The sequence below is a fragment of the Meles meles genome, chromosome 10, assembly GCF_922984935.1.
Source record: "Meles meles chromosome 10, mMelMel3.1 paternal haplotype, whole genome shotgun sequence".
Taxonomy (NCBI): Eukaryota; Metazoa; Chordata; class Mammalia; order Carnivora; family Mustelidae; genus Meles; species Meles meles.
The window spans coordinates 63,940,254-63,967,589 of NC_060075.1; the positions used below are offsets into that span (position 1 = coordinate 63,940,254).

The window sequence follows — 27,336 nt, forward strand, 5'->3', positions numbered from 1 at the left end:
TGGGGGGAAAATAAAAGTCATAAATATAAAGCAGTCCTTTGAAAATTTTATGTTGGAACGTGTATGCCAAAAATAATATGGTATATTTAATATACCATGACCAGTGTGCAGATTCTAAATGTTTATGATATCATGTCCAGGATCTTGCTAAGAAATTGTCCTCCGAGGGGCGCCTGGGTGGCTCAGTGGGTTAAAGCCTCTGCCTTCAGCTCAGGTCATGATCCCAGGGTCCTGGGAGAGCTCCATGCTCGGCAGGGAGCCTGCTTCCCCCTCTCTCTCTGCCTGCCTCTCTGCCTGCTTGTCATCTCTGTCTTCTTGTCATCTCTGTCTGTCAAATAAAAAAAAAAAGAAATTGTCCTCCGAAAGACTAAAGAAAAAAAAAAGAAAGAAAGAAAAAAACAGGTTGCGTTAGCTGTTGCTAAATGAGCTGTAGAACCACATCATTCACTATAATGATAATCAGATTTACCAGCCCAGGTTTATTTGGATGCAAATATAGATAATCCAAGTCTCAAAAGGTTCTATATTGGGGACATATGGTAGTTGAAAATATCCTAACAGTAGGTTAATAGATATGGAAAAATGGAATTTCCAAAATGCTTAGCAGCAAAATTTTCATTCCTCTATGTGGAAAGACTATAAATTAACCTGATGTTTGGATTTGGACATGTTTAATTACTACCATACATTTTCTGAAATAATGTCATGCAAAACAGTTCTTATCTAATTAAAATAATGTTTACCAATCAAAAACAACTTTCAATGTGAAGAAAAGGGATGAAATTATTTTCTGAAGCACATATAGGTAAAGACTATTTCCAGGGTCACTTTTTATATTAAAAATAAGATAGGAGTTACACTCCTAGAATGTGGTTGAAAATCACAAATTACGGAATTAACCTCTGATAAGCATAAACCCAGCCTTTCTTTCTCTCCTTTCTCTCCTAATAATGACTTATGCCTGGAGTGCTCCTGGACATTTAGCTTAACAGCGCACACTTCCTAAGGATTCCAGTTAGTGGTCAATGCATTGAGTTGATTAAAGCACCCATTGAAAGCAAAGTCTAAGGTCTTAACGAGTTCATGTTTTCATAGATCCGTTGCCATTTTTTCACTGGCTGTAAGCAAAAACATGTAACCTTGGACATGTCAACATGTCTACTCTTTGTATCTGAGACAGTATACGGCCGCCACTATGCTTCCTGTGTCCCGAGGAACAACTTAGAGTGCCAGTTTCTGGACTTTTTATAGGCAAAGTCTCATCCATTATTAACTCTCTTGGCATCCCGCACTCTCCCTACCACCATGCCAATTAAAAATAGATTGGGAATTGGTTAAAACTCAGTTCAAATCTTAGCTTCTTTAATTAAATTTCTGCTCTTTGAGACAGTAAACTTAAACTTGTTGCGCTTCAGTTTCCTTTAAAGTAAAAATCAGATGTTAGTACCTATGTCCAAAAGTTGTAGAAGGTACAAACTTCCAGTTATAAAATAAACGAGTCATGGGAATGTAATGTAAGGCATGGTGGCTATAGTTGACTATTCTGTAATGTATATTTGAAAGTTACTAGGAGAGTAGGTTTTAAAAGTCTCTATCAGTCAAAAAAATTGTAACTCTGTATGGGAACAAATGTTAGTTGGATGTATTATGATTATTTCACAATGTATGCAAATATCAAAGGATTATGTTGTACACCTGAAACTAATGTTATCTTTCAGTCATACCTCAAAAAAAAATGTTGTGCTGACAATTACCTGAGGTGATGTATACAATATTCATAGTACAGTGCTTGACAAAAGATGGGCAATCAGTAACTGCTCATTGAATGTTTTCATCTAAGTATACCCTGTACAAAGAGAAGTCTAAAGGGAAGTCCCACAGAGAAACAATTGATGTCTGGTATGAAGTCCAGATGAATCTGTAGCTACTCATTCAAGAAGCAGTCTGGTCCTATTCAAAACACAAGAGAAGAAAGGCAGAAAAATTCTAGAGCAATGATTCTCAGATTTTATGTGCACACAGATCACCTGGGGACCTTTATAAAAGGCAAATAATGATTTAGTGGATGGTATCTGAGAGACTGCATTGCTAGCAAACTCCAGCTGGTGCATATGCTGCCTGCCCACTGAATACACAGTAACAAAGTCCTGAAGCACTTGAGTGCATGGCAGTTTATGAAATACTGTACTCAAATCCATATATGTCTAATCCAACATTCTGTTTCCTGATACAGCAGGTTAAAATTAATCAATTCCTTTGTTCATTTAACAAAAGATTATTTAGTGTCTTCTATGTGCCAGGCACTATTTTAGGTTCTAAGTATAAAATAACGAGAGAGAAAGATCATGCCCTTATTGGGTTTTTAATCTAGTAGTAGGGTTAGAAGATTAACTTATAAACAATTCATTAGGTTCCAGTGGTGAGTAAAGCTGTAATGAAAATAAAATGTAGTTATTGTGAGATTGTGTATGGTCAATAAAGCCTCCTCTGGGAAGGAAACAATTGAACTGAAACCTGAATATTGAAAAGTAGTCTGCCAAGAGATCTGAAATTGTCATACAAAGGGAAGGGAGAATGCCAAGTCCCTGAGGCAGTGATAAGATTATTCTGTAGGAGAAAAGGGGAAAAAACCATTGTGGCTAGAACATAATGGCATTATGTGGATACAGAACAATGATGAGCAGTTGGGAGCAATCAGAGCCAGGGGCTTACCTGGCCATGTTAGGAGGAGTGCAGTAAGGGCTGACATCTAAGGGAATTTAGAGGTTGAATCCAAGGTGGGTTTTAATAGCCTCAGAGGATTAAGATGTGTTCTAGAACAAATGTACCTACAGGAAAATGCACCTGGCTAAGTAGAACAAGACGAGTGAAAAGAGCTACATAAGATATGGGACAGAGGTTGAAAAAAAAAAAAAAGAAGAAGTCATAAAGCAAGAAAGGTTGAAATTGTACATCCCTTTAGTTTACGAGAAAGAGAAATCTACCACTTTTGCTTTGAAAATTAATTTTAGGGGCGCCTGGGTGGCTCAGTGGGTTAAAGCCTCTGCCTTCAGCTTGGGTCATGATCCCAGGGTCCTGGGATCGAGCCCCGCATCAGGCTCTCTGCTCTGCAGGGAGCCTGCTTCCTTTCCTCTCTCTCTGCCTGCCTCCCTGCCTACCTGTGATCTCTGTCTGTCAAATAAATAAAATCTTAAAAAAAAAAAGAAAATTAATTTTATAATAGCACCCACATAGCACACTTTCAGCTGCTGCAGAATGAGTTAAATTTTTCTGAGTAGAGATGATTAAGTAACTATGAGAAGAAATAAAACTGTAATTCCTGGTTGATTATAGGCTAGAACACCAAACTTGCCTTACTTTTCACAGGATATTAGAAACGAAAGTGAAAGAGAGTAGATAGAACATTAAAAGTAGCAGCAAAGAACTAAGGCATATGCAAGTCCCCTCTTGCCCTCAGAAAAAAGTTTAGTAGGAAGAAGAGTCATAATTATTATATAAATTGTAAAATATTAAATACCTTGTACTATAATGATTTTCGTATTCTACCTTTGGTACCTATAAATCTACAATCTATCTTCATATTGTTTTACTGGGATGTAAGCCAAACCCTAAAGCCAATAAAAGCAGAATTAAAAGAGATCCCACAGATCACAGTAACTAAAGACTGAATGATATAATGACGAGTCCATTGTTATTTCAGTGAGTCGGACTTACTAGTAAGCAAATCTAATCATTTAAAGCCTTGCAGACTGGTGGCTTATTAATGCTCCACTTGACTTCTGATTGTGTCTAATGATTTAAGGCCCTGCAAACTAGTAACTATTAACCTGTTAGAGCATTTCCAATTGACTTCTGATTTTCTATCTTGTTTTTCAAAGGTATGAATAAAGAACCGTACATTAACACGATGCTCCTAGCCTTCCATCAGTGAGAAACAGCTCTGCGTTGCTTTTCTAATAGCAATGAAAAGTAGCATAATTAGTCACTCTTTCTCACCTGAAGGTATAATGGCCCAAGGCACACATTTGTGATATATTTATCCAGAATTATGGTCATATTTTCTGGCAAAATAATAGATCAGCTTTTGCTTGTTTTTGGATTGTTTTGCTCTGTTCCACTGATGTCATTGACACCCTACATTAACCAGCGACACCATAGAGTTCATTTCATATTCTGTTTTGGTCATTTGTAATTCTTTTAGCTGTCTTTGGCATTCATTAATCACAAAGACATTTTCTTCCTCATTGGCCTTTTGTACATCTCATCGTATTCATTCAACAAATACTAAAGGCGTGCCAATCTCTAGAGCTCGCAAGGCAAGGGAGGGAGTGGGGTCAGATTGATGAAGTTCTAGAACCTAGGTGAGGTTTGGTGGGCTGAGATCTGGAGCCGATGACCAAGAAAGAATTCTTGAGACATCTTTGGTGCAAAATGGTGGTTTATTAAAGAACGGGGACAGGACCCGTGGGCAGGAAGAGCTGCTGCCCCAGGTTGTGAGGGATGGCAGGTTATGTACCCTGTGGTTGAGGGAAGGTGAGGGGAAGGGAGATTCCAACAGAATTTTTATATGCTAAAGAGGGCCTACAAGGTGCCTGGAGTATCCCGGAGGTCTTTGGGACCGGAGGTCTTCCGGCTTGATCAATGTTGTCTTTTGGCAAGCTATTAACATCAAGATAGTTGGGAGATTCCTGGTGGAATGTCACATTTCTGCTATCAAATAGGTTCAGAAGAGACTTAACTATATTTACATTTCCTTCTACCTCAGCCTCCTTCAGTTTTGTGTATGGAGGGGAGGGTGACCTTAGGGCTTGAGGAACTGAGTTATTTGCCTCTGGAAATGATCAATAGCACAAGGTAACTTCTTCATCTGTAGATCTCTAGGACATTTGTAAGCCAAGGGGAACTATTTGTTTCTCGTTTATGGTGGTCAGAGGTGCCTGAGGAATGCTACACATATTACCGAGGGGAGCAGATGGAGAGGGGGTGCAAAGTGCCAGCTTTTGCTTTGTCCTCAGCCAGCCTTCTGCTCCCTCATCAAGGTGAAGCTGGGAAGAGAATCCAGAGCCAGGTCATTACAGGTCTTATAAACATTTAAGAACTTTCATCTCTGTTTTAAGAGCAACAGGAAACCGCTGGCCAGTTTTAAGTGCTGGAGTGACACCATCTTCTGCCATTTGCTTACCTTGTCATTTTTCTCCCCCTCTTCCAATGGGACCACTTAAACAGTTCTGTTTTAGCCTATTATTTACACATCTTGGCTATTTCCAACTAACACAGTAATTTTTATTTAAAAAAAAAAGAAAGTGTTGCCAGTCATACAAAAATAAATTCTCTGGGAGACACAGTTTGCAGAGATACTTGAGTTGGTTCATGAAAATATGTGGTACATGCTGTGGGTAGAGGTGTTATTTGTAAATGATGATGTAAATGGTACATCTCCAATAATGCAATAAAAAGGGGAACGTAATTCATTGATGCTCCTTATTGCAAGGTTAATATTATAAATAGAAAAGTCACTAACTGGGCAGCTATCCGTAGTAAAAAATACTTTTAACACTGTGCTTGATCTACACACCTAAGCTTCTAATAATAGAAGAAGCTTCAGTTAAGGGTATATATTTATTCCTTGTGTTCTTTTAACATCTGGCTGTCATGGGCATTGTTTTAGCTTTGTTTTTAACTGAGAGCCAAAAAACCTAATTTATCTTGGTGCCCATCTGGTTACAATTGCTCATTTTACACTTATTTAAAAATGATAGATTGTTCATGACGATGTCTTCCCCAGGAGAAGAAGTTGACAGACAGCTGTGCAGAGATGCCATCTTCCCCATCCCTGTTGCCTGTTATGCCCCGTGCCCAAAGGACTGTGTGCTCAGCATGTGGTCTTCGTGGTCCTCCTGCTCACACACCTGCTCGGGGAAAACCACAGAAGGGAAGCAGATGCGGGCACGGTCCATTCTGGCCTACGCCGGTGAGGAAGGTAAGGCTGGTCACCAGCTTCAGAAGTGGATTCAGATTGGCATCCTTTTTTTTTTTTTGGTCTTCTGTGGTTTAGGTGATGCTGTACAAAAATCTATTTCTAGGGGTGCCTAGGTGGCTCAGTGGGTTAAAGCCTCTGTTTTCCACTCAGGTCATGATCCCAGAGTCCTGGGATCAAGCCCCGCATCGGGCTCTCTGCTCAGCAGGGAGCCTGCTTCCACCTCTCTCTCTCTCTCTGCCTGCCTCTCTGCCTACTTGTGATCTCTGTCTGTCGAATAAATAAATAATATCTCTAAAAAAAAATCTACTTCCAGAATCCCAGCAATTCAAGGAAATTTAATATCTGTTGACCTATGGAGCAACTTCTTTTCCCCCAAATTAATCTTGAAAATAAATCTTTAATAAGAGAAGAAAGACTTTTAATAATAGTTACTTTGCCTTAACTCTCTTCTAAGAATTGCTTTCTAGTTTGAATGCTAAACCTGTGCAAAAGTATGAAAATGGCTCCTCAAATTCCAGATGTGTCAGGTTTGATTATTTTTTTCTCTATTGCAGTAGTCATTGTTTCCCTTTGAGATGACATTCTGCCTTCTCATAAACAGGCATATATGTTCAATAAAGAAGTGTTTTGTTTTTAAAGAAACACCAGCATGACTATTACTTCAAGGAAAATTACATGGCTTCTCTGCCACTTGGGTTTCTGAACACAGGCTCTGAGATCCAGAAGTCTCATCCGTACATTGTGTTCATTTTTCAAATATGCTGCTTCTTAATCACCTCATCCTGTTGGGGGAATAAGGCATGCTTTGTCATTTATTCATACCTCACTTGTGTAAGCTTTATTGGCGAGAAATATAAGGCTCTTGGTAATTATCTCTCAAGCTTACATCCAAATGCTAATTTGGCCTCTGTGTGACTGGGTGATATAATGTCATACTTAATCTTGTCATTCTTGAGAATACCACAGGACTAAGAAAAACATAGAAGTCATCAAGTTTCTATCACATTAAGGCATGTTCTGTCTCAAGAATATAGGTGTATATTATTTAAACCTTATCAAGCTGAATGACTCTTCTCCTCATTCACAGTTAGCACTAGTAAATAATGATTTCTGTTTGTAATTTGCATGTGTTTCTCTGTGTATATACCCAAATAATAAATTGTGGAGGAGTTTTTAAGCTGCCAGTTTTATTTTTCTACTTCTGAAACAATTTGGTGGTAGAAAACTGATAGTGTTTTTTATTTCGTCAGACATGCTATCTGTGAATATAATAGCCATGCAAAAATGTAATTACCTTAGTCTTAAGACCTGAAAGAAAAATTTAGCATATTTGACACAGTCAACCTATAGGAAAATTTAGAATTTTGTTTTAAAGTGTCCCAAAATATTTTTCCGATCACCTTAATATAAATTGGACCATTTGGTACCTCCCCCAAAAAGGGTATCTGGGAACCAAACGGAGAACTAGAACATTTTAGAAAGTTATATTCCTTGTTTTGTCCAACAGTAACTCTAACCTTGCATAGATTATATTCAGACTTCAAACTCTATCAGCTCAGATTACGTCTTGGACTTCATTAAAATTAGATCTGTGGTCACCCTGCTTCCTATAAATCTATTATACTCTGCAGACACTTGCTGTGTGACTAGTAATGAGTGACTTTTCGCCCCATGAGTCACGTGGCAGAAATTTTTGCCATGCTTGCAGAACCCACCAGATCATTATTTCTCCAGACATGATGCTTCACACTGAAAGGTCATGACATGCTTTAAAGGCAGAAATTTATGATTGATCTTTGATGTGTATCACCCACTTAATTTGAAAGGGTGAGACTTCGATAATTTTTAATTAAGTCTAGTAGCTGCATCATAAGCAAGCCATGCTGGAAAATTATAGATGTTTATATAGGAAATCATAAAGGCATGAATTCAAAACCTAATTCTAAATGGAAACCATATAGGAAGCCATCAGTGGAGAATCTAGTGCTGCTTGTCTCTGTTAATAACAGTTATAAAGACTGATATAATCATAGGAAATATTTAAAGAGGAATCTGTCGTTCAAAAACTATTTAGTACCCATTATTTGCTGGACACGGAAACATTTTCTCGCTCACAAAATAAGTCTCGTAATTTTGAGCTCTTCTTAAAATTATTCAAAAACTTCATTTGCAGGAAGTTTTAAAATGTGGCCCCCTGCTAATTAGATGAAACTTTATAATTCTATGCCGAAGTAGGTCTTTCTAGTATTCCCCGAGAATTAATGTTTGTATGTGTCAAACGTGTTCTGAATTTTCTAAATCAGAAAATTACTGTGATAACCTTAAGGGGAAAGGTGACATTATTAAAATTAAGTATTGAGTGTTTAGATATACAACTTTCTGGTGAAATAAGTTACAAATCCATGTGCAAAGTACTAATCTGGATTTACAAAGTCAATCACAAAATAAAAGATAAACTTTTATTTATCTCAGGCATAACTTCACTGTTGAACATTATACTGAATATTATATAATCTCTTGTATTAATAAGAGCAGATTGAGTTGTTTTGTAGTAACAAACAGCTTAGCAGATTAAAAACTTAAAAGAGAAACTATTGCTTCTTTTTTTTTTAAAGATTTTATTTATTTATTTGACAGAGAGAGATCATAAGTAGGCAGAGAGGCAGGCAGAGAGAGAGAGAGGAGGAAGCAGGCTCCCTGCGGAGCAGAGAACCCGATGCGGGACTCGATTCCAGGACCCTGGGATCATGACCTGAGCCAAAGGCAGAGGCTTTAACCCACTGAGCCACCCAGGCGCCCCCAAAACTATTGCTTCTTTATGGGAATTTTGCCATGGCGTTGGGTGGCTTTCCAAGGCAGTCTCAGCTTGCACCTCCAAATGAAGACCTACTCCCCAGTGCCAATGGAAGAAGTTAGTTGGAAAGTCTGTCTGGTGATTTCTAAGCATCAGCATTAAGTTCTTCCATACAGAAGGGACTTAAGTTGTTTCTACTGACATTTCATTGACAAAGCAAATCATACAATCATGGCTTGAAGTTGAACCTAACTTCAGTCATGATGCAGGGTAGGGGAGATGTAATCCTAGTGTGTGCTAGAAAAGAGGAGCGCTAGGTCCTGGTCTTACCCCTGATATACTTAGTTTTCTTATGGTTTGTGTGTCTGTGTGTGTGTGTATCTACATCTATCTCTATGTCTGTCTCTCTAGATGTATGATAAAGGATGATTCTCTATGCCCCCAATTCAGGAGATAAACCAAGCTTCTCCAGTTGTTGAAATGTTAGGACTTTTATCTATTATTTCTTTGTTCCTCCTATGTGAATGATAGGATACAGAATAATACATCCTCTTCCCCATACTGCTTTCTCTTCCTTTCTCTTTCCTTCTTCCCTTTCTTTCTGGGCTCTTACTCTCTGCTCCGGAACAGTTTTCTCTAAAATGTCATTTGGTGGAGTTGAGTGGTTGAGCATCTGTCTCATCAGGTGGGGTCTGCAGGGTTCAGAGTGGGTTATCAAAGCCCGCAATGTAAATGCCAAAATATTAATAACAGAGTATAACCCATTACATGAAATAGGAAACCATGGATCCATATTTGATATAAATAAATGAATGTATTAACTGAGCATCTAACCAAGAGCATTTTATTTAGTCTCAAGTATCTCTCTAATGGAGAAGTATGACAGATACCACCTTAACCCAAGGATCAAAATTTAAATTATTGGTAGTGGAGCAAAGAAAAATCATGTGTTCCTGGTGTGATGCAATGATAAAATGGCATCAAGTCTGGGACATCCCTGTCAAAGATGCATATTGTAGAATGTAATCATGAGGAAATGTCCCAATTGAAAAATACTGAAAAACAGTAACTAATCTTTAATATCCCAAAGAGCCAAGGAGCACTTAATCATGAAAATTAAGAAAAAATTGAGGAACTATTCCAGACTGAAGGAGATGACCAAAACATGATACTTAAATGCAAAAGTTGGTTCTAGATTCTTCTACTGTAAAAAGGGTATTTTGAGACAGTTGGGAAATCTGAAAAGGTATAAGGATTAGATGGTAATAATGTGTCAATGTTTGTTTCCTAGTTTCCTGATCTCGAATATTGAATGTGTTTATGTCGGAAAATACCCTTGACTGTAAGAAATAAACGTTTAAGTATTTAGGGTAGTGGGGTATCATTTCGACAACTTTGTCCAAATGATCCAGGAAGGAAAATTATTGATAATATACTTTGAATTTTCCTATAATTTTGAGCTTGGTTCAAAATTAAAACATAAAAAATTAATAAAAAACAGCTTGACTATAATTGCTTTTCATGCAGTCTTGAGAAACACTTTATAACCTATTGTTAGCAATGAACAGAAATTATCACAAAAGGATTCTTATCCAAATGTCATTTGGAAAGCAAACACAAGCGGTAGCAACTAGAAATAGTAAATATGCTGAAAAAAGCAAAAATTTATCTTTTCAACTTAAAAAAACAGAAAGGAGAATGTGTGTATGTTTAAATAAAATTGGTATTTCACTTTTTGGCGTTGTATGATAACTCAAGGTAAAAATCTTCCTTGTTTTGGATGAACTATGGGGTGGGTCCCAAAAGTGCTTTAAAAATATTTGAGGAGGAGGATGCAGAGATCATGTCCAGATTTTTGTGGAGTTTTCTATAGCCTCTGAGACTCACATGGCCATCCAGGCCTTCAGTGGTCACTGGTCTGCTGGCCGCAAATTGGTGGCTCAGGTGTGTGGCCAGGAGCATTTTCACAACAGTGACCTTTCTGTGCAACCTTGACCCTATTCCCTGGACTTCTTGCCTCTTGTTTCCTCTTGGTTTTATAGAAGGAATCGTTAGTGTCTCAGGCCTAGCCACCCAGTGGGGGGATAAGGGTGCCGATGTTATTGGCCCTGATCAAAAATTGTGTTGGGAAGATATGAAAGGAAGCAATCTTTTAACACTTCAGCCTGGTATATTTTTAATATATAAATAGTAGTATGTTGAATTTGAATAAGAAATTAAAAATTAATGTTAGATTTATAGCCATCTGAATTTTTTGAAACCATGTTTAAAAAGTAAAACTGATTTTCAAAATGTTTTCCACTAAGCATAATAACAACTTCTGTTGGCTCTCATTACATAGTTAATTATCCTTACAAGAGCAAGAAATGAGAGGATTTTTTTTTTTTGGAAAGTTCAAAATGACCTGAAATTATAACTTCGTCAGCCAAATTTTAGTGTGTCTTTGCACCTGCTTTATAAATACAGAAAATAGATGCAAAGTGAAATAGAATTATGCCAGTTTTTCTCAAATAATTAGCAGTCTTCAAAAATTATATTTTAAAATATAAAACATTGAAGAGGTAACATTGGTATTTTAACTTTGGGTTTTCACGGCTAAGGATTACTTTTATTCCTGGACAGATTGGAAGAATCCAGAATCCATTATCTATGTACAGACTCATGGAATTCTGCCTTCCAAGTAAAAGTACTGTCCTCATCCTCCCATTCTTGACTTTGAAAACGGAGTTCTATTTCAATCTGTCTCTGCATGACCACAACCACCACACAAGATTTATGCAGACCCCACAGTGGAATGTCGTCTTCCTTTCTCTGCAAGGGATAACAAAGGAGGGGAGTAGGGATGGCGTGCGGCAGCGAAATCTTCTGACGTTCTCCGTGGCTAATGTTCTTCCCTTCAGTTCCCCGAAATCATGCCATTGGCAGTGTGCTTTTTTGTCCAGGGGTGGTCTGCTGTCAAAGGGATCCGGGCTGCAATAAGCAGGCAAAATTACAAGCATTTTAAAACTGTAATTCATATTACGCTGATGGCCACTTCTTAGCATGAGCCCCGTCCATTTTTTTATCCGTATTGCCTGTTGTTTCTCTGTGTGAACTTGGGACTCCAGTGGACTACATCTGTATTGCTAATTCCCGCATCACGCCTGCCTGCAATGTCTTGGCTTTTAGTAGCTCTTCTGCTTAAGGAAAATGTTCCCTTCTTTCTCTCCCTTCCCCAAACGCTACTTGTCAAAATCCCACTCCTTCAAAACTCACCTCAGCACCTCCTACTGAGGCATTTTTCAGCTGCCCCAAATGAACGGAATCTTAACACTTTTGAATCTCAATGGTGCTACCTCTTTTAACGTGATTACTGTATTCCGCCTAAAATTATACCCATCTGTATGCCCCTCCCTACTACTTTTCCCCACTGCTTTATAAGATCCTTGAGAACAGCAAAAACTATTTCTAACCCTTGTAGGTATCTGTCTCTTGAAGTATTGACCGTAAACATTGCATACTATAGAACTCAGTACATATGTTTCCACTTAATATTTTTTTTAATATTTTATTTATTTGACAGAGAGAAATCACAACTAGGCAGAGAGGCAGGCAGAGAGAGAGGAGGAAGCAGGCTCCCCGCGGAGCAGAGAGCCCGATGTGGGGCTCGATCCCAGGACCCTGGGATCATGACCCGAGCCGAAGGCAGAGGCTTTAACCCACTGAGCCACCCAGGCGCCCCTCCACTTAATGTTTTGAATAAGGTTCTTTTATCTTTTCAGTCTCTTCATTTAAATTATAGGAACTTCAATACCGGGACCAGAAACACTACAGCTCTGTTCAAATATATGTTGACACAGCATTTATAGGCTTGATGTGGAGAGGAAAAGTCACTTTTTCATTTTTATAAGAAAAGTTTCACATTATAATAGTTGGTATTTTAATATAAGCATAGACGTTAAGTTATACAGTAGAATTTCATCAAAGAATTATAGTCTTTCCACTTTACAGAATGATAGAAAACCTATATAGTCACATTAGTATGAAGCATATATTTTTCTGTGTCTGAGAATTTTTTTAAAATACCATTTATCATTAGTTTTGTCATAAATGACATTTGATAATTTCCCCAGTACTATGGAAATATTCCCATGTGTCTGGAATTAGATCTTCCCATAAATAATAAATAAATTCAATATTATATCTATCAATTTTTCTACCGTAAAATTATTCCCCAAACAACAGGACGATGCTGCAATGACTGATTACCCAAGCCATACTTTTGAAATTGCCATATCGTTGTTATAATTAAGACCACTTTGGGGCTTATCTGTACGAGCATCCTGACATCAGACCAAAACTGCTGATGTGGCTTTAATGTGGATTGGGGCAAGAAAATAAATAGCCTTTCTGTCTATAAACTTAACTGCCATCTTGCAGTTCCTTGACACCCTACGCTGATGCTGTAGAAGTTTTTTTCCTATCACATGTTCTAAAGCCAACGAGTCAATTCCAATGTCAAAAACAATTCAAGAGTTTAGAATCACAGTTGAAACAGCATACATACACCCACAGTAAAAATGAGGTAAATAAATGCTTTTTTCATAGAAGATCAACAATTTTACTATTAAATAAATATAAAGGTATGGTTAAAATGATTAACTAAAGTGTGTACGTTTCACGCCTATAATTAGGTGTTTGTCTTAGAGATAAGATTGGGTAAATCTAGAACCTCAGGGAATGGGTTATAAGAGCTCTCATTTACTTCTCCCTGATCCAATTAGTATGTTTTAGAATCCATTCCTATTCAAATCCTAAACTTCTTTTCAGAGGCTGCCAGGGTCACTGAGCTGTGTGACGGAGATCGGGCTGTGATCTGTGACAGCTGTTTTCACCATCATGAAGCAGGGACTTTAATGAAATGCTGCTTAATGCAGGTTATTCTGATGTTGATCCCCTGCTCAACACGGTATAAATGATTCTGAATTGCAGTCAAATTCTCACAGACACTGCCTACCGATGTATTTGCTGAGTTAGAGGATGTATTAATAGTAAGTGAAACAGTGAATGAAGACCATCTCAGGGTGTAGTTTGTCTATGACATTTACTTGTATTTCAAAGTTGGGGGCCCCCTTCCGTCTGAGGATCACTAGCTATCGAATCACCTTTTCTTGTTTAACAACTAGGTATATTTTCTTTTTTTTAAAAGATTTTATTTATTTATTTGAGAAAGAGAGAGAGAGTAAGGGGAGGGGCAGAGGGGGAGAGAGAGAGAGAGAGAGAGATGGAGAGTGTCTCTGCTGAGCATGGAGGCTGATGTGGTGCTCTGAGATCATGAACCCCGAGATCATGACCTGAGCCAAAATCAAGAGTCTGCTGCCCAGCTGACTGAGGCACCCAGGTGCCCCAACAATCAAGTATTTTCTGTTCCTTAAATTCAGAAGACTACATAAATTCAGATAGATTAAATCCAAGGGGTATATAAGTTAAAATAGATTAAGTTGTCAATAAAATAAGCAATAAATTCCTCCTATACTCTTCTTATAACAATATAAAGCTTCTTATTTTTATAATTGGCATTATAAATAGCATGCATTTTATAATAAAAATCATGCATGTTATATAGCTTAAAATTTAAGCCGGAGGTTGTCAAATGGTATTAGATGACTATGTAATTTGCCTCCCCAGCAGTGTGCTGGTCACTTAGTATGTGCTAGCCAATGACAGGTATCATTGTTACTCTTAATTTCAAAGAAGAGAGAATGGTGAGTTTCCTGTCAGCACCATAGCTAATCCTCTTCTGTTGTTCATTTTGTAGGCGGAGCTCACTGTCCAAATAGCAGTGCTTTGCAAGAGGTGCGCAGCTGTAACGAGCACCCCTGTACCGTGTACCACTGGCAAACTGGTCCCTGGGGCCAGTGCATCGAGGACACTTCAGTGTCGTCCTTCAACACAACCACAACTTGGAACGGGGAGGCCTCTTGTTCCGTTGGCATGCAGACAAGGAAAGTCATCTGTGTGCGGGTCAACGTGGGCCAAGTAGGACCCAAAAAGTAAGGGCTTTAGAATGATGATGGTAAATCCTGTGGCCAGCCATGCAGAGGATTGGCTCAGGCTTCACTTGCATTTTGATACTGGTCACACCTGTTCTCAAGAGCAGGATGTGTTTGTTTTGAATGTCAGCGGCTGATAAAGTTATAACAGCGTAGGAGTCTTGTACCTGGGATCTGTAAACTCTGTAGAAATATTTCTGTGTGGTGCCCACTTTCAGTTTTACGGCAGCACTTTCTCCTTTTCTTAGGCTAGTGAGGCTGTAAAAGGAGTGCTTGCTCTGGGCCTGGCTGATCAGTAATGACAGTGGATGAAGTCCTAGCGGCACAGATCATCTGTGACCTCCTGTGTACCCGTAGGCTATGGAGTCTGCCACTCTGGTTTAATTGGGCTCTAGCCTTCTATGATCTGCCTTTCATTTCCCCTAGAAAATACTATATCAAAAATACTGAAGCCAAACTTATTACATCTTTTAATGGTTAAATGAATAAGCCATTTACTTCCGAAAGAGAGCCTTGGGATAGGATGAGTGCTATGGTAAGTAGAAAAACCATCAGTTTCTCACTGTGGTTACAAATAGTGTAATAACAAGGCAAACGATTTGCTGGAGGGGAGGACAAAGAGCCAGAAGAGTTGGCATATTATATGTGCCCTGTGAGAAATATAAATGAAAACATGTCACAGCATAACTGAGCTAATCAATTCTTTGAGAACATTAATAAATCAACTCCAAAAATGTATTCCTTTAAGGGGGGGGCACTTTTATCTTTCAGATATAGACAGCATAAATCTTTGAGAATTCGAATCTTCTTAGCCATGTGAGACAGGGAAAGTCAAACCAGTCAGTTTTGCTCTGGTGTGAAAACAGCCTCGAAATTTCCAAACACTTGGCCAGGTGCTTCAGTAGAATGTGCGACCTTAAGCATGCTCCTTAACTGATTCTGGCCTTAGTTTTCAAAGTTAATTGAAAGTATTTGATTAAAAAAATAGTAATATAAGCACTCAATAAATATGGGAAAATATTATTTTCTCTTAAAAATTTGAGATCCTTTCTAATGTTTTGGGGAAATGATAATAATGTAGCTGATGTGTGGAAAACTTCAGGGGATAAATAATAATCTCATTAAGAGTTGTTATTATGTGGCCAGGGTTCCAGACATTAAGGATATTTTGCCCCATACTTCATTTGATTATATAATTTGAAATTCTGAAACATTAGGAAATACATGCCAGGAAGACTGGAATAAATTGAGAAACTATTCCACATCCTTAATAGGTAGCCCCAAACCACTCTTTTAATAGATATAATGCTAAAGTTGTAAACAATGTAACACAGGGAGTTAATGGGCAGTGTATTAGAATTCTCTGGCACTAACAGCAGGGGCAGAAGTGCCAAGCCCTGGAAGATTGCAGGTCTTGCTGGGACGAGCGTGCAGGTAGAAATACTCCCCGCGGAGGGCTATGACCTGACCAACCTGGCACGGGATTGTGGGTTATTATGCTGAGCTGCAACAAGGGAGCTCACTCCGTTCCTGTTCCACAGTTCATCACCTGCAAATAGCGCTGTTGATATTTTCCTCACTTACCCAGGCTACAGTCTGTTTTTGCTAAGCAGTAGATGTACATGTGTATAAACCTATGTGTGAAAGAGCCTGATGGATGAATGTCATTAAATCATTCAATAGGAAGGGTATCCTGAAGCCCCATGTCAAGCCACCACAATAATCCATTAAAAATTTCCTTTGCCCTTGCAGTCTTTATTCAATGACCTGGATGAGTGTATAGATTTGTCAAGTTAAATGGATTTACTTTGCCATTAAAGTTCTGAAAAATTAAGCAAATACTGTGAATCCAGGAGAAGATGTTACTGCCCTTATCCCTAACACCTAGGTTAAATTCAGTGAATGCTTTTCAGTGCTAGGCATTTGAAACAAAAATGCAAATAGAAACATTGTTTTAAACTCCTCTTAATAAAACAGATTACTGTGCAATGGTAAAATCAATGTTATTGATCTTATCTATCCTCCGAGTAACAAACTTCAACTCCTATCACATCTGTTTAATTTGACCTTGAATAAGATTTGGGGGGAAATCAATTCCTTGATTTAAACCACAAACACTAAATACAAACAGTACAAAGGAGAAAAGAAGCATGTTGACTGAACCAATTGCTTCACCAAAGGAAGTCTGAATTCATTTTATTGGATGTAATCTTGGCTGTATAATTTATCTTTGTGTGTTCATTTAACGGCTTTGTTGTTAGTAATTTTATTCTCCACAGTTAGCCAAGTATCTTGCTGTGGATATTTCAAAACTAAAACAGAATTTTGGAGGTTGTCAATGATAACACTGTAAATTTCATTGATTTATAAAGGGCTAAAATTTGAAGAGTTTGCTATGAATGCTCTTCCATTATTAAAGTTGTAAAATTGCTTTATTGAGGAGTGACTCCAATAATAATTATTAATTAATAATTTCATAATTCCAAAATAATTAACAGTATTATGTGTGGGGTTTTGCCATACAATGTTTTCTAGGTAATGCAGGTTACATTATAATTCTAGATATTTATAATTTTATTTCTAACAATTCATTAACTTCTGTGATGCCCATCTAATTTCTTTGTTGTCCCAGAAATTAGGGAAATCCAAGATTATCCTCAACATAAACCAGGGAGATTATTTATTTTTGAAATCTTGAGTCCAATATATTTTCGAATATACTTCCAAATAAAGCCTAGTGTCATAGAGTGAAAGAGGAAAGCATGTATCTGTATAATTGAATAGAACATAATATTTATGTATGAGATGGAACATGTAGATAAATAAGTGTAATACAAGTTATATAAAAAGTGAAATGTCAGCAAAGTGCTATAAAGATATTATGGAAAGGAGATTAATGAGGTTGATTTTTTTTTTCCACTCATAGTTCAGTTGTGAAAATCTGATTAATTATTTGTTAAAAAGCAATTTATCCTGACCCACAGAAAATTTGACTTCTTCTATCAGGAGTGTTTTTAAATCCCATTTTTCACTAAATTGCCAAGTTATTCCAGCAACTAGTAATACTAGTGGTTGTTGGTTTATTTCTTCGCTGCCTCTTAGCTTCTTTGTCAGAGATTTATATGACCTCAAAAGAGAACTCCTTAGGAATCAGAACAATAAGTTACTTTTAGTCATATGACTTATGCTGTTATGTTTTATTGTCCTTGATATATATCCTCTTCTAGTGTTAATGCTAGTGGTCAGTATTTGACCACTAGAAATGGTAGAATCAGATCTTGAAGATACAGAGAAGAGTTGGGAAAGTTAAAAAAAAAAAAATCACTTGAATATACAATCAACAAGACAGTGTACTCAAAACTCATACATCAGCTTCCTAAAGTTATCTTTTAAAAAGTGAAATCTCTTATATAAATTAAGACATTTCAGTGTTTTCTCATTTTCTTTCTCTTGTGTTCCTAATAAATGTTTGCTGTATTTTTGAAAATAATTTAATTAATTTTACTATAATTTGTCAAAAACACAGTGTTTTATTTTTCTTTGAATTACTGGTTGACTACTTTTGTTTTATCTATACTTACTCTTTTTGTCCCCAGTGTTTATAATTTTAATTTATAAATATATTTAATTTATTTATTTAATAATTTAATGTATAAATATATATAATTTTAATTTATAAATATATTTAAAATCCCATAATTGGGATAAATTGAAACTGGGGACAACGGAAGACAAAATAAGAATAGAGACACTAAATGAAACCAGGAATAAAGCAAAAAACTCCTTATCATAATACTCTATCTATATACATTTATTGTTTTGTTATTATAAAATATATAGCTATAAATATCATCCTCTTGGAGCATGTACTGTATATTGAATATATTCCTATAAATTTTATGTTATGCCACACATATTTATAAAAATAAACTGTAGAATAACCTGGAAACATAGAATCAGCAATAAGCCTATTTACCTATACAGAGATGCAGAATTAGTCCTTAAATTAGTGATTTGAATTTCCACAAATTTCTTATAGAGCATGTTAGAAAATATGTATTTATTAATGGAGAGATTTCTATAAGGGGTTATGGTATAATTAATATATTTTGTTCTAGTAACACAATTACTATTATTAAATTTATACATCCTGCCTTGAGAAGCTTTATTGAAGTCCAGTTTGGAAGAATCAATGTAGTTGTATAGTTCTTAGAAAAAATGAACAGGCTCCCAGAAGTTAAATAATACAGGTTGATGACTGTTTAGCCATTTTAGTAATGAAAAACTTAAGGATACTAAATTACCTGGTTTTCTGGGTTACCAAAGAGGCCAAGTAATTTCCCTTTGCATTTCCTAGGTGTCCTGAAAGCCTTCGACCTGAAACAGTGAGGCCCTGTCTCCTTCCTTGCAGGAAGGACTGTCTCGTGACGCCATACAGTGACTGGACATCATGTCCCACCTCATGTAAAGACGGTATGAGCTCCAGAGTTCTGTAGATCACCTAGAAAACACACTCACCAGGCAGGACCTCCAAGTTCTTCTGGCTGAGCAGTGTTTGTGCTTCTCACACGGGGCTGGTAATCCTGGTTTGTCATGCGTGCGGTAAAATTCTAGTTTCCTTCTAGAGAATAGCCAGATTTGAAGAACCAAACAGATGAGTTTTATGCCAAAAACTGATTTAAGACTATATGATGGAGATCGAAATGAGTGGATTTTAGGCTTTATTCCATTAACCTAATTCCTAACCTAACCTAACCTAATTCCATTAGGTTTCCTTTAACATTAATTCTAAAAGAATGTGTAGTGTCCCTGTATATTTCAGAAAGAAGGTACAGCAATCTTATCCGTACTCATGGCTTCCAGCCCTCTTACTGGCAAGAAATAGATAGCCATGGGCCCAGATTCACCATAAAATTCAATTATTCAGCCCCCAAGGCTGCAAATAAAGGAAAGAGAAAAATGGCCGGATTAGACCTCTTCTAACACTTACCTGCCATGAGGCATTTGCAAGATGAGGATTTCCTCCCAGTTTAGTTTTGTTTTGTTTTTTATTACTCACAAAGACTCTTTAATATCATGGCAGACACTTTGATAACTGAGTGTCTTTTCTCAGAATGAGGTCCTTTCTCATTGCTGCTGAGAAAGATATCAATATCCTCCAGGTGACTTATGGAATACCCAAGCAAATTTTCTCTCAGTGTCATGGGTGACACTCTCTCCTATTTTTTTTTTTTTTTAATTTTACTCTCCCAACAAATACTGATAGTTTTTCTTAAATTTATTTTGTGTTATTTTATTTAAGCTTCTGGACTCTTACTAAAGAGATTCAATTAAGAATCAACTTCTAGGGGGGCCTGCGTGGCTCAGCTGGTTAAGCATCTGACTCTTGATTTCGGCTCAGGTCATGATCTCAGGGTTGTGCGATCAAGCCCCCCGTCCGTGTTCCACATTCAATGCAGAGTCTGAGATTCTCTCTCCCTCCCCCTCTGTCTTTTCCCGCTGTTTATTCTCTCTTTCTCTCTAAGCAAATGAAATAATTAAAAAGAAAAAGAAGAATCGACTTCTAGATTAACCACTATTTTAAATTGCCAAAAATTATTTAAATCATTAAGATATTATATAAGATCATAAATTTAATAATGGATTGTTTTTACAGGGTGATTATCATTTTATACAGTTAAAACATGAGTTCCTTTTTATGCTTTTTAAAAAATTTTAGGTACCTTTGAAACATCAAATAAAATTAAACCATAAAGTGAGCAAGAATATAAAATTTTTATTTTAAAAGTCTTTTAAGACACCTACACCGGTTTTGATGTAAAGAGTTTTAAGCATTAACATTTTCAAAACAACGTTAATGGCATTAAACTTAATCATAAACCAGTGTCACTGACAATTTTTCCATTTTCTTCTTTTATTTGCTTAAAAACTAAATAACAGATATCATCTGGCTTGGTCATAATCAGCAACAGAATGGTACTTTATCAGTCAACATTTCTGTGGTAAATATTAGTTATTCATCACTACAGTAAAAAAGCTTATTGATTACATGAAATTCATATGCTTTCAAAATTTATTCTTAATGTGTTTATTCTTAATGTTCATGTTAGTATAAGGCAATTATTTACTAATAATTCCAAAAATGTGCAATTACACTTATAATCATGTAATTAATAAACTAACGCAAACATAATATTTTTAATGAAAATGAAAGGCAGGGAAAAAGCCTTTGCCTTTTTCTTATATTAAATACTTCCTTGTACTGGGTAAAGTATTTTAAAATAAAATTTGAAATGCTCTAAAGTATTTCAAGGAAATAAAGTTGAAGAACACAAAATATTCCATTATATTGAGTCTAGGATAGTCACAAAAGTGAGGAATCAGGTAAGTTTTTCTCATTTCTTTAGGTCTTCATTTGAAATTAGTTTGGGATATTAGGATATATCCAGGAATTAGAAACTAGTTTAGTAGCCTATGAATTTTCTTCTATAGGAAGAAGAAACAAAAGATATATGCCTAGAAAAGAAACAAAAGATATAATTAATTATAAAAATACTATAATTTAAATTCAAGTAATATAAGTTTTATTTTGATTTCTGCTGAATTTTATAGTACCAAGAAAATGATTTGCTCTTCTCTGTTTGACCATTTATAATTTTTTAAAATTATATGACAAACTATGATTACTTATATAAGGCCCTTTAATCAAGTTTAGCAGGCAGATGAAGAAATCAATTGTAAATACTATGTACAAGTTAATTAAATTAATACTTATTGGTGTATATATATGCATAGATACTTATTGGATTTCTTACTTATTGATTCCTTTATAAAACTGACACATTAATGACCCTGTAGAGAAGACACAGTCCCTGACTTCAGTGAGATTTTGATTTCATTTAAAATGCAGAATAGCATGAGTTCTAAAATGTAAAACTCTTCAATATAAACCAGATAATGTTAAGACTTGACTCAATAAGAAGATTTAGTTGTAAAACAGAGCTCTAAGGAAGGGAAGGAGCAAAATATTGTGGAAAAAAATAGTAGGGAAAACCTTGTTGAAGGTGGAAGCAATCTTTTTGAAAGCGGGAACATAGAAAAGAATCCCAAGGGAGGATCAAAATCATCAGGAAGACTCTTAGGTGACCATGTGAAGATGTGTTGTTTGAGAAGAAAGAGACAACTAGACCATTGGAGCCCAGAGAATAGGGAGAAAAATCAAGATGTGATGTTGGAAAGAAGAACAGAGACAAGTTATGGAAGACCAAGTTGGTCTTAGGTTTAGCAGGGCACAATTTTTAGTTTTTGAGCATACATTAAGTAGTGGGTTTTATGGTATAACGGAATGAGTGAACTTTAAATTAGCAAATCCTGTTTGAACACCTATCTTGGCCACATAGCAGACCTGTAAGCTCATGCAAGATACTTAAGCTCACCAGGCCTTGCTTATAACATCTATAGTTGTTCTGTAGCACAAATGAGACAATATATGTTACAGTGCTCTATGCTTTCTGAACCATCATCCAACTGACATATAATTTATTGGTTAGCCTATTATTGATTTGATGATTGATTGACTGACCTACCTATCCATCCATCCATCCATCCATCCATCCATCTATCCATCCATCCTGTATTTTCTTTTTGTTTAAGTTCCTGTAGGAAATAACCTTCATGCTGTATATGGTCAATGTCTAGTGAATGCAGTCTAAATGCAGTCTTTCTTAGAAGTTTGTGTATCAGTGTGAGAAAAGTATTTGGATCGTGATGAAGAAAAAAGTGATCATTACTCAAGTATTTGTTGAAATGTTTACTGATAATTGTTTTTAAATACTCATTATGTCATTAAACATCATATATATTATTTTAAGCCATTATTTATTTTTTCCTTTCTGTGGAGATTTCTCAAATAAATTTAATATTTTAAATTTTAAATATAAATGATATAGCAGTAAACAAGGAAATGTTCCTTGTTCTCAGGAAGCTTACAGTCTGGTGGTATGAGACAGACTGGGCATTTAATGACTGTTCTAATCTCTCAGTGAGTATAAAAGATCAAGGCATGGGTGCAGGGGGTCTTGAGAAAAGAAAAGAAGACGCGACATCATTTTGGAAAATGCAGAAGCAGACAAGCTAATAACATATAGAATTTCTAGGCAACATGGAGACCCCACTTAGGTATGTGTTTCAAAAGGGATTCCTTAGCGCAGTTGTCATTGTTTCTCCAGCCATGTTCATCTGTCTGAGTGTAGAAAAAGTATAACCAAATAATTGGTTTTGACTAGAATTGGGGTTTTCCTAAGAGAGTACAAGGAAAAAAGAGAGGAGCAAGGAATCAAGGGTGTTCTCAAGGGAGTCCTCATTGTAATAATGGAGGTGGAATCTCAGTTGGGTTGGGATGGAAGTGAGGTCATGAAAGGAATGACAGATAATGAAGAAGTAATAAGGACAGTGGACTGGCAGTCTCAACTGAGTTTGAAGAAGTTTAGTAAAATGAGAACTGAATCTGTTGAACTGGAAGGTTAGGAGGAATGACAGGAAAAGTAAGATGTTTTAAGATGAGAGTGTGCAAGTACTAATGATAATAGCATCAAGGGCTGAACAGAAAGCGCTAGTAATGGATTTGAAACAGAGGAAAAAGTCATTGAAGATGAGGAGGTATAGTAATTCAGAGCCCAGCACCTTGCCTGGAATAGCCATGTGGTTGCCAAAGCCAGCAGAGTGGTGGCCGGGGTAGGAAGAGAAAGGATCACATTGAGGGACATTCTAAAGTGGTTAATTAATGAAATGTGAGTAGCTGGCTGCTGCGAGATGGGTAGCTGAAGGAATATTGGCGACAGAGGAGTTGGAGATTTTTAAAGATAAAAGGAGAAGAAAAGTCTAGGAAATGTCTAGAATCAGCTTCACTGGCAAAAAGTATGAAGGAAACTTTCCAAGAAGAGATAGGAGATGAGAGACCTAATGTTCTAATGGGGGTCTGGGTGGGAGGATTAGAGGATGGAATAAAATGAGAACTCGAAGATCAGGTTACACATGTAGGGAGTGCTGTGGGTCCCAACGGTAATGGAAGACGTGGGGGTGTCAGGAGGGGGTCGTGGCAGTGGTGCTAGTTTCTTGTGGTGACTGACAGACATGTGAGGTATAGAATGAGTTAGTTGGCTGGTCTCTTGAAGGATTTATTAACTGCTGTGAATTAAAATGCACGGTGCCACTGGGATACTGTTCTTGCCCCTGGAGCTCCTGGGTAGTGGTGGCCAAGGAGTCCCAGAATGCCAGCTCAGAAACCTGATGTCCTGTGACAGGCTCTCCGAGAGCAGGGCAGTGTTTGGTTAAGCCCCCAACCCCCACCCCACCCCCCCCACCCCCCTACACCCACCCCTCCCTCATCTCAGCAGGAGCAGGAGACCAGCCCTGCTTATTCTATTTGGAAGCTTTGTATTGAGTCTCACATAACAAAAGGCTTTCAGAAACCCTAAACCTAGGCACTCAGACTTAAAAAGAATGACTCTAATTGTGTATTGAGGAAATAAAGCCAAGGGAGTGAGAGAGGGGTTTGCTGTTGGACAACAGTGCCAAGATGCATTGTATACCCAGAGAAGCCTTTTCTGTTTTTGCCTGTAGACTGCTTTAACTGATAATAACAATACAATGGTGTTATAGAAAACTAGCCTCTTGTTGTAAGGGGGGAAAAAAGCAATGACATGTGGTTAGGGTTTTTTTTTTTTTTTCTTTTCATTATTTGGTATGAAATGGGAATAATCCAGGCTTCATTGAAATAACACTGACTTCCACACACAATTAAAAATAGTAAATGGAGTTCTATGTTCAAGAACAGATAATAGCAACAGAAAATTAACTCAAGGATAGGGTGCTTATTTAATTCTTCAGGTAAAGTCTAAATCTTATTAGAGCTTTAAACTTAAGAAAAGGTGGGGCCACCCTCACCCTCTCTTTAAAAATCACTTTAAAGAAGTAAGATTACACTGTAGTATTGCAGAAGATGGACTAGAATAACTTAGTGTGCCAGGAAAAACAAAAAGAATTATTTGAAATGTCATTCAGCCCTCTCTTAAGATGTGCCTTGAAAAATCAATGCCGATAAGGATCAGTATTGAGTGGAGGGTAGTTTCAGTCCTCAAACCAGTGCACTTGTTACCTTTTTCCAGATTTTTATAAATTTTACACGGGACTTTTCTAAAATATAAGAAACATTTATGCCTATAAATACTTGTAACTATAATCTTAAAAATATCGGTACTTTTGATTAAATAATACATTTTACTCTTCAAATTCTGTCCACTCCTTTTTTCTAATGTATTTATTGACTTGAAAGCTAGAAGGGATATTGCAGAGAAGTCTAGTCTACCTTGATGCCCTGAAGCAATACGGCACTAGAATTACTCCCAAAGATATGAAAACTCCCTTTACTTTTGCTTCTCGCATGAAACATTTCCCTTTCAGTTTCCCAGCACTCCAGTGCTCCAGTCTGCCATCCATCCTGTGTCTAGCTTAACAAATCTTGGTTTTGCCTGCCCTTTAAATCCTTCCATCAAGTAAATTATCTGGTGAAATTTATCTTGAATATCTTAAGATAATCTGTAAGATGCTATAATATAACTATATGAGAGACTGCGTGTCCTCTGAGGTTGTGTGCCTCATTACCATGTAATTGTTTTTGAGTATCTAACCCCTTTTTCTGTTTCTATCCTAGATGGATATTTTCACTATAAGCACTTTAGGTGTATTTCTTTATTTTCCCCATGTTTATTATTTCCAATGAACAAAACAATCCCTTATTTTTTCTTAATTCTCAGAGCACAGACTTTGTACCCATGTGCTTCCTACTATAAGGAAGTGGATAAAAAGAAACAGAAGGTGCTACCTAACAATCCACTTGAGAAGTGAAATAAATGTGTCTGCTCACCCAGCAAATATTTATTAAATCCCTACCATATATGACTGGTGTTCTGTGTCCTAAGACACAAAGATAAATGGAAAACTATGGATGTCTATCAACCACATGCAATAAATTGAGTGCGGATGTATACAGGAAACTATGAAGGTTGTAAAATTCCAGGTTTGCCCGCTCAAGTTATTAGTGAGAAACCTTCCACTTTTCTTTCTAAATATGTGCCGTAGCTCTCCCTTTGTCTGCATTCTGATCTGAGGGCTCTGTAAACTGGCTGAGGTCCACAGTGCTGTTTCTTTGAGTATACAAGTAATTTCGTAACTGAGATCTGAGAGTCAGTGCACCTCCCAGTGGATAGAAACACGGATACTATGACACTTCCTGTGTAACCCCATTAAACTTCCTCTGTAGGTGTTAGAGCTTTGGAAGGTTCTGCTTTCATCAGCTCACAGTCACTGGTCTGTGGGCCACACGAGGTCAAGGTGTTTGAACTTTTTTTAAGAATAAGTGGATTGCCACTGTGGAATCAATTATGGAAGTGAAAAGAGTTATCGTGATCTTATATATCAAATACAAGCTCGTGGACGTTGCGATGAAAAGACACTAGAATGTTCAGAGTTGTACCTGAGGTGAAATTTTTGCTTTGAGGTTGAAAAATGAAGTAGGATTGAAATACCGTCTGCTGCTTCTATCACAGGAACTAACTCTCACAGGAGCAGCACTGCCTGTGTCCCTTGTGACAGTTAGTGATGCGGAGCTTTTAGTGTATAAGGTGCCACTGAGGCTGAACTCATTGTCTCCTCCAGGTTCCAGATCCCTGGGTCTCAATTCCATGTCTGTTGTCTACCTGCATGGAGACAACATGGGTGGTGAGTTACTCACTCTGAGAACCTTGACCGTCCTGGAAACAAAGACCCACTCCTCTGTGTTCTTTCTTTCTTTCCCTATTAAACACACAACCACCTCCTTCCTTCCCCCAATGCTAACCAAATGATAAAAATGAATATGCAGTTTGTATACCCTTTTAAAAAGATGAAAGACCATAATGTTAAAAAAAAAAAAAAAAAGAAAGAAAAATAGTAGAAAGTGTAAAAGAAGGATGGAGTCAGGTAGTACTTGGAGTTGGGGAAAGGGGACAGGAAAGAAAAATCACACTGTGAAGTCAAAGTTAAGGTAAGTTCCTGCAATTCAGAAGGAAATTAGCCCTGAGATTCTTGTGAACAAAGCGAAAAATAGAAGCCTGTAAGAGTCTTAACAGATTATCAAGGGAAACAAAATTTTCCTAGCTCTAAATTATTAGAGGAATTTATCACCTGGGCCTTAAAATAGGGGCCATTGGAACAACATAATGGATGGAGGCAGCATTAGCAATTTTATTAGAAGTCCCTTTGGTGTTTCTTAGATCTTTCCTAGATAAATGATATTTAATACGTAAAAGTTGCAACTGGTATTCAAACTGCTATTGTTACAATTTTTTTAAAAAAGTCTTAGACAGTATTTTCAAATTCTTTAATTCTTTGCTACTCACTACCTCCAGCCCCAACCCCATACTTTCTTATCTGTCGTATTCTAATTATTCACTGAAATAGTTAATATAATCACTAGTAGTAGAGGTTTTCAC

The 27,336-nt window shown here is 36.9% G+C and overlaps 1 protein-coding gene across 3 annotated transcripts in view; it reads left to right on the forward strand.

The window, feature by feature from the left end:
• THSD7A (thrombospondin type 1 domain containing 7A) overlaps positions 1-27,336 on the forward strand; it is a 458,712-nt gene that overhangs the window by 354,707 nt on the left and 76,669 nt on the right. For all 3 annotated transcript variants that reach the window (XM_046020921.1, XM_046020918.1, XM_046020920.1), the window contains 3 exons: positions 5,786-5,980; positions 14,572-14,806; positions 19,164-19,279. In XM_046020921.1, coding sequence (XP_045876877.1) covers positions 5,786-5,980; positions 14,572-14,806; positions 19,164-19,279 — 546 coding nt within the window. The remainder of the gene's footprint in view (positions 1-5,785; positions 5,981-14,571; positions 14,807-19,163; positions 19,280-27,336) is intronic.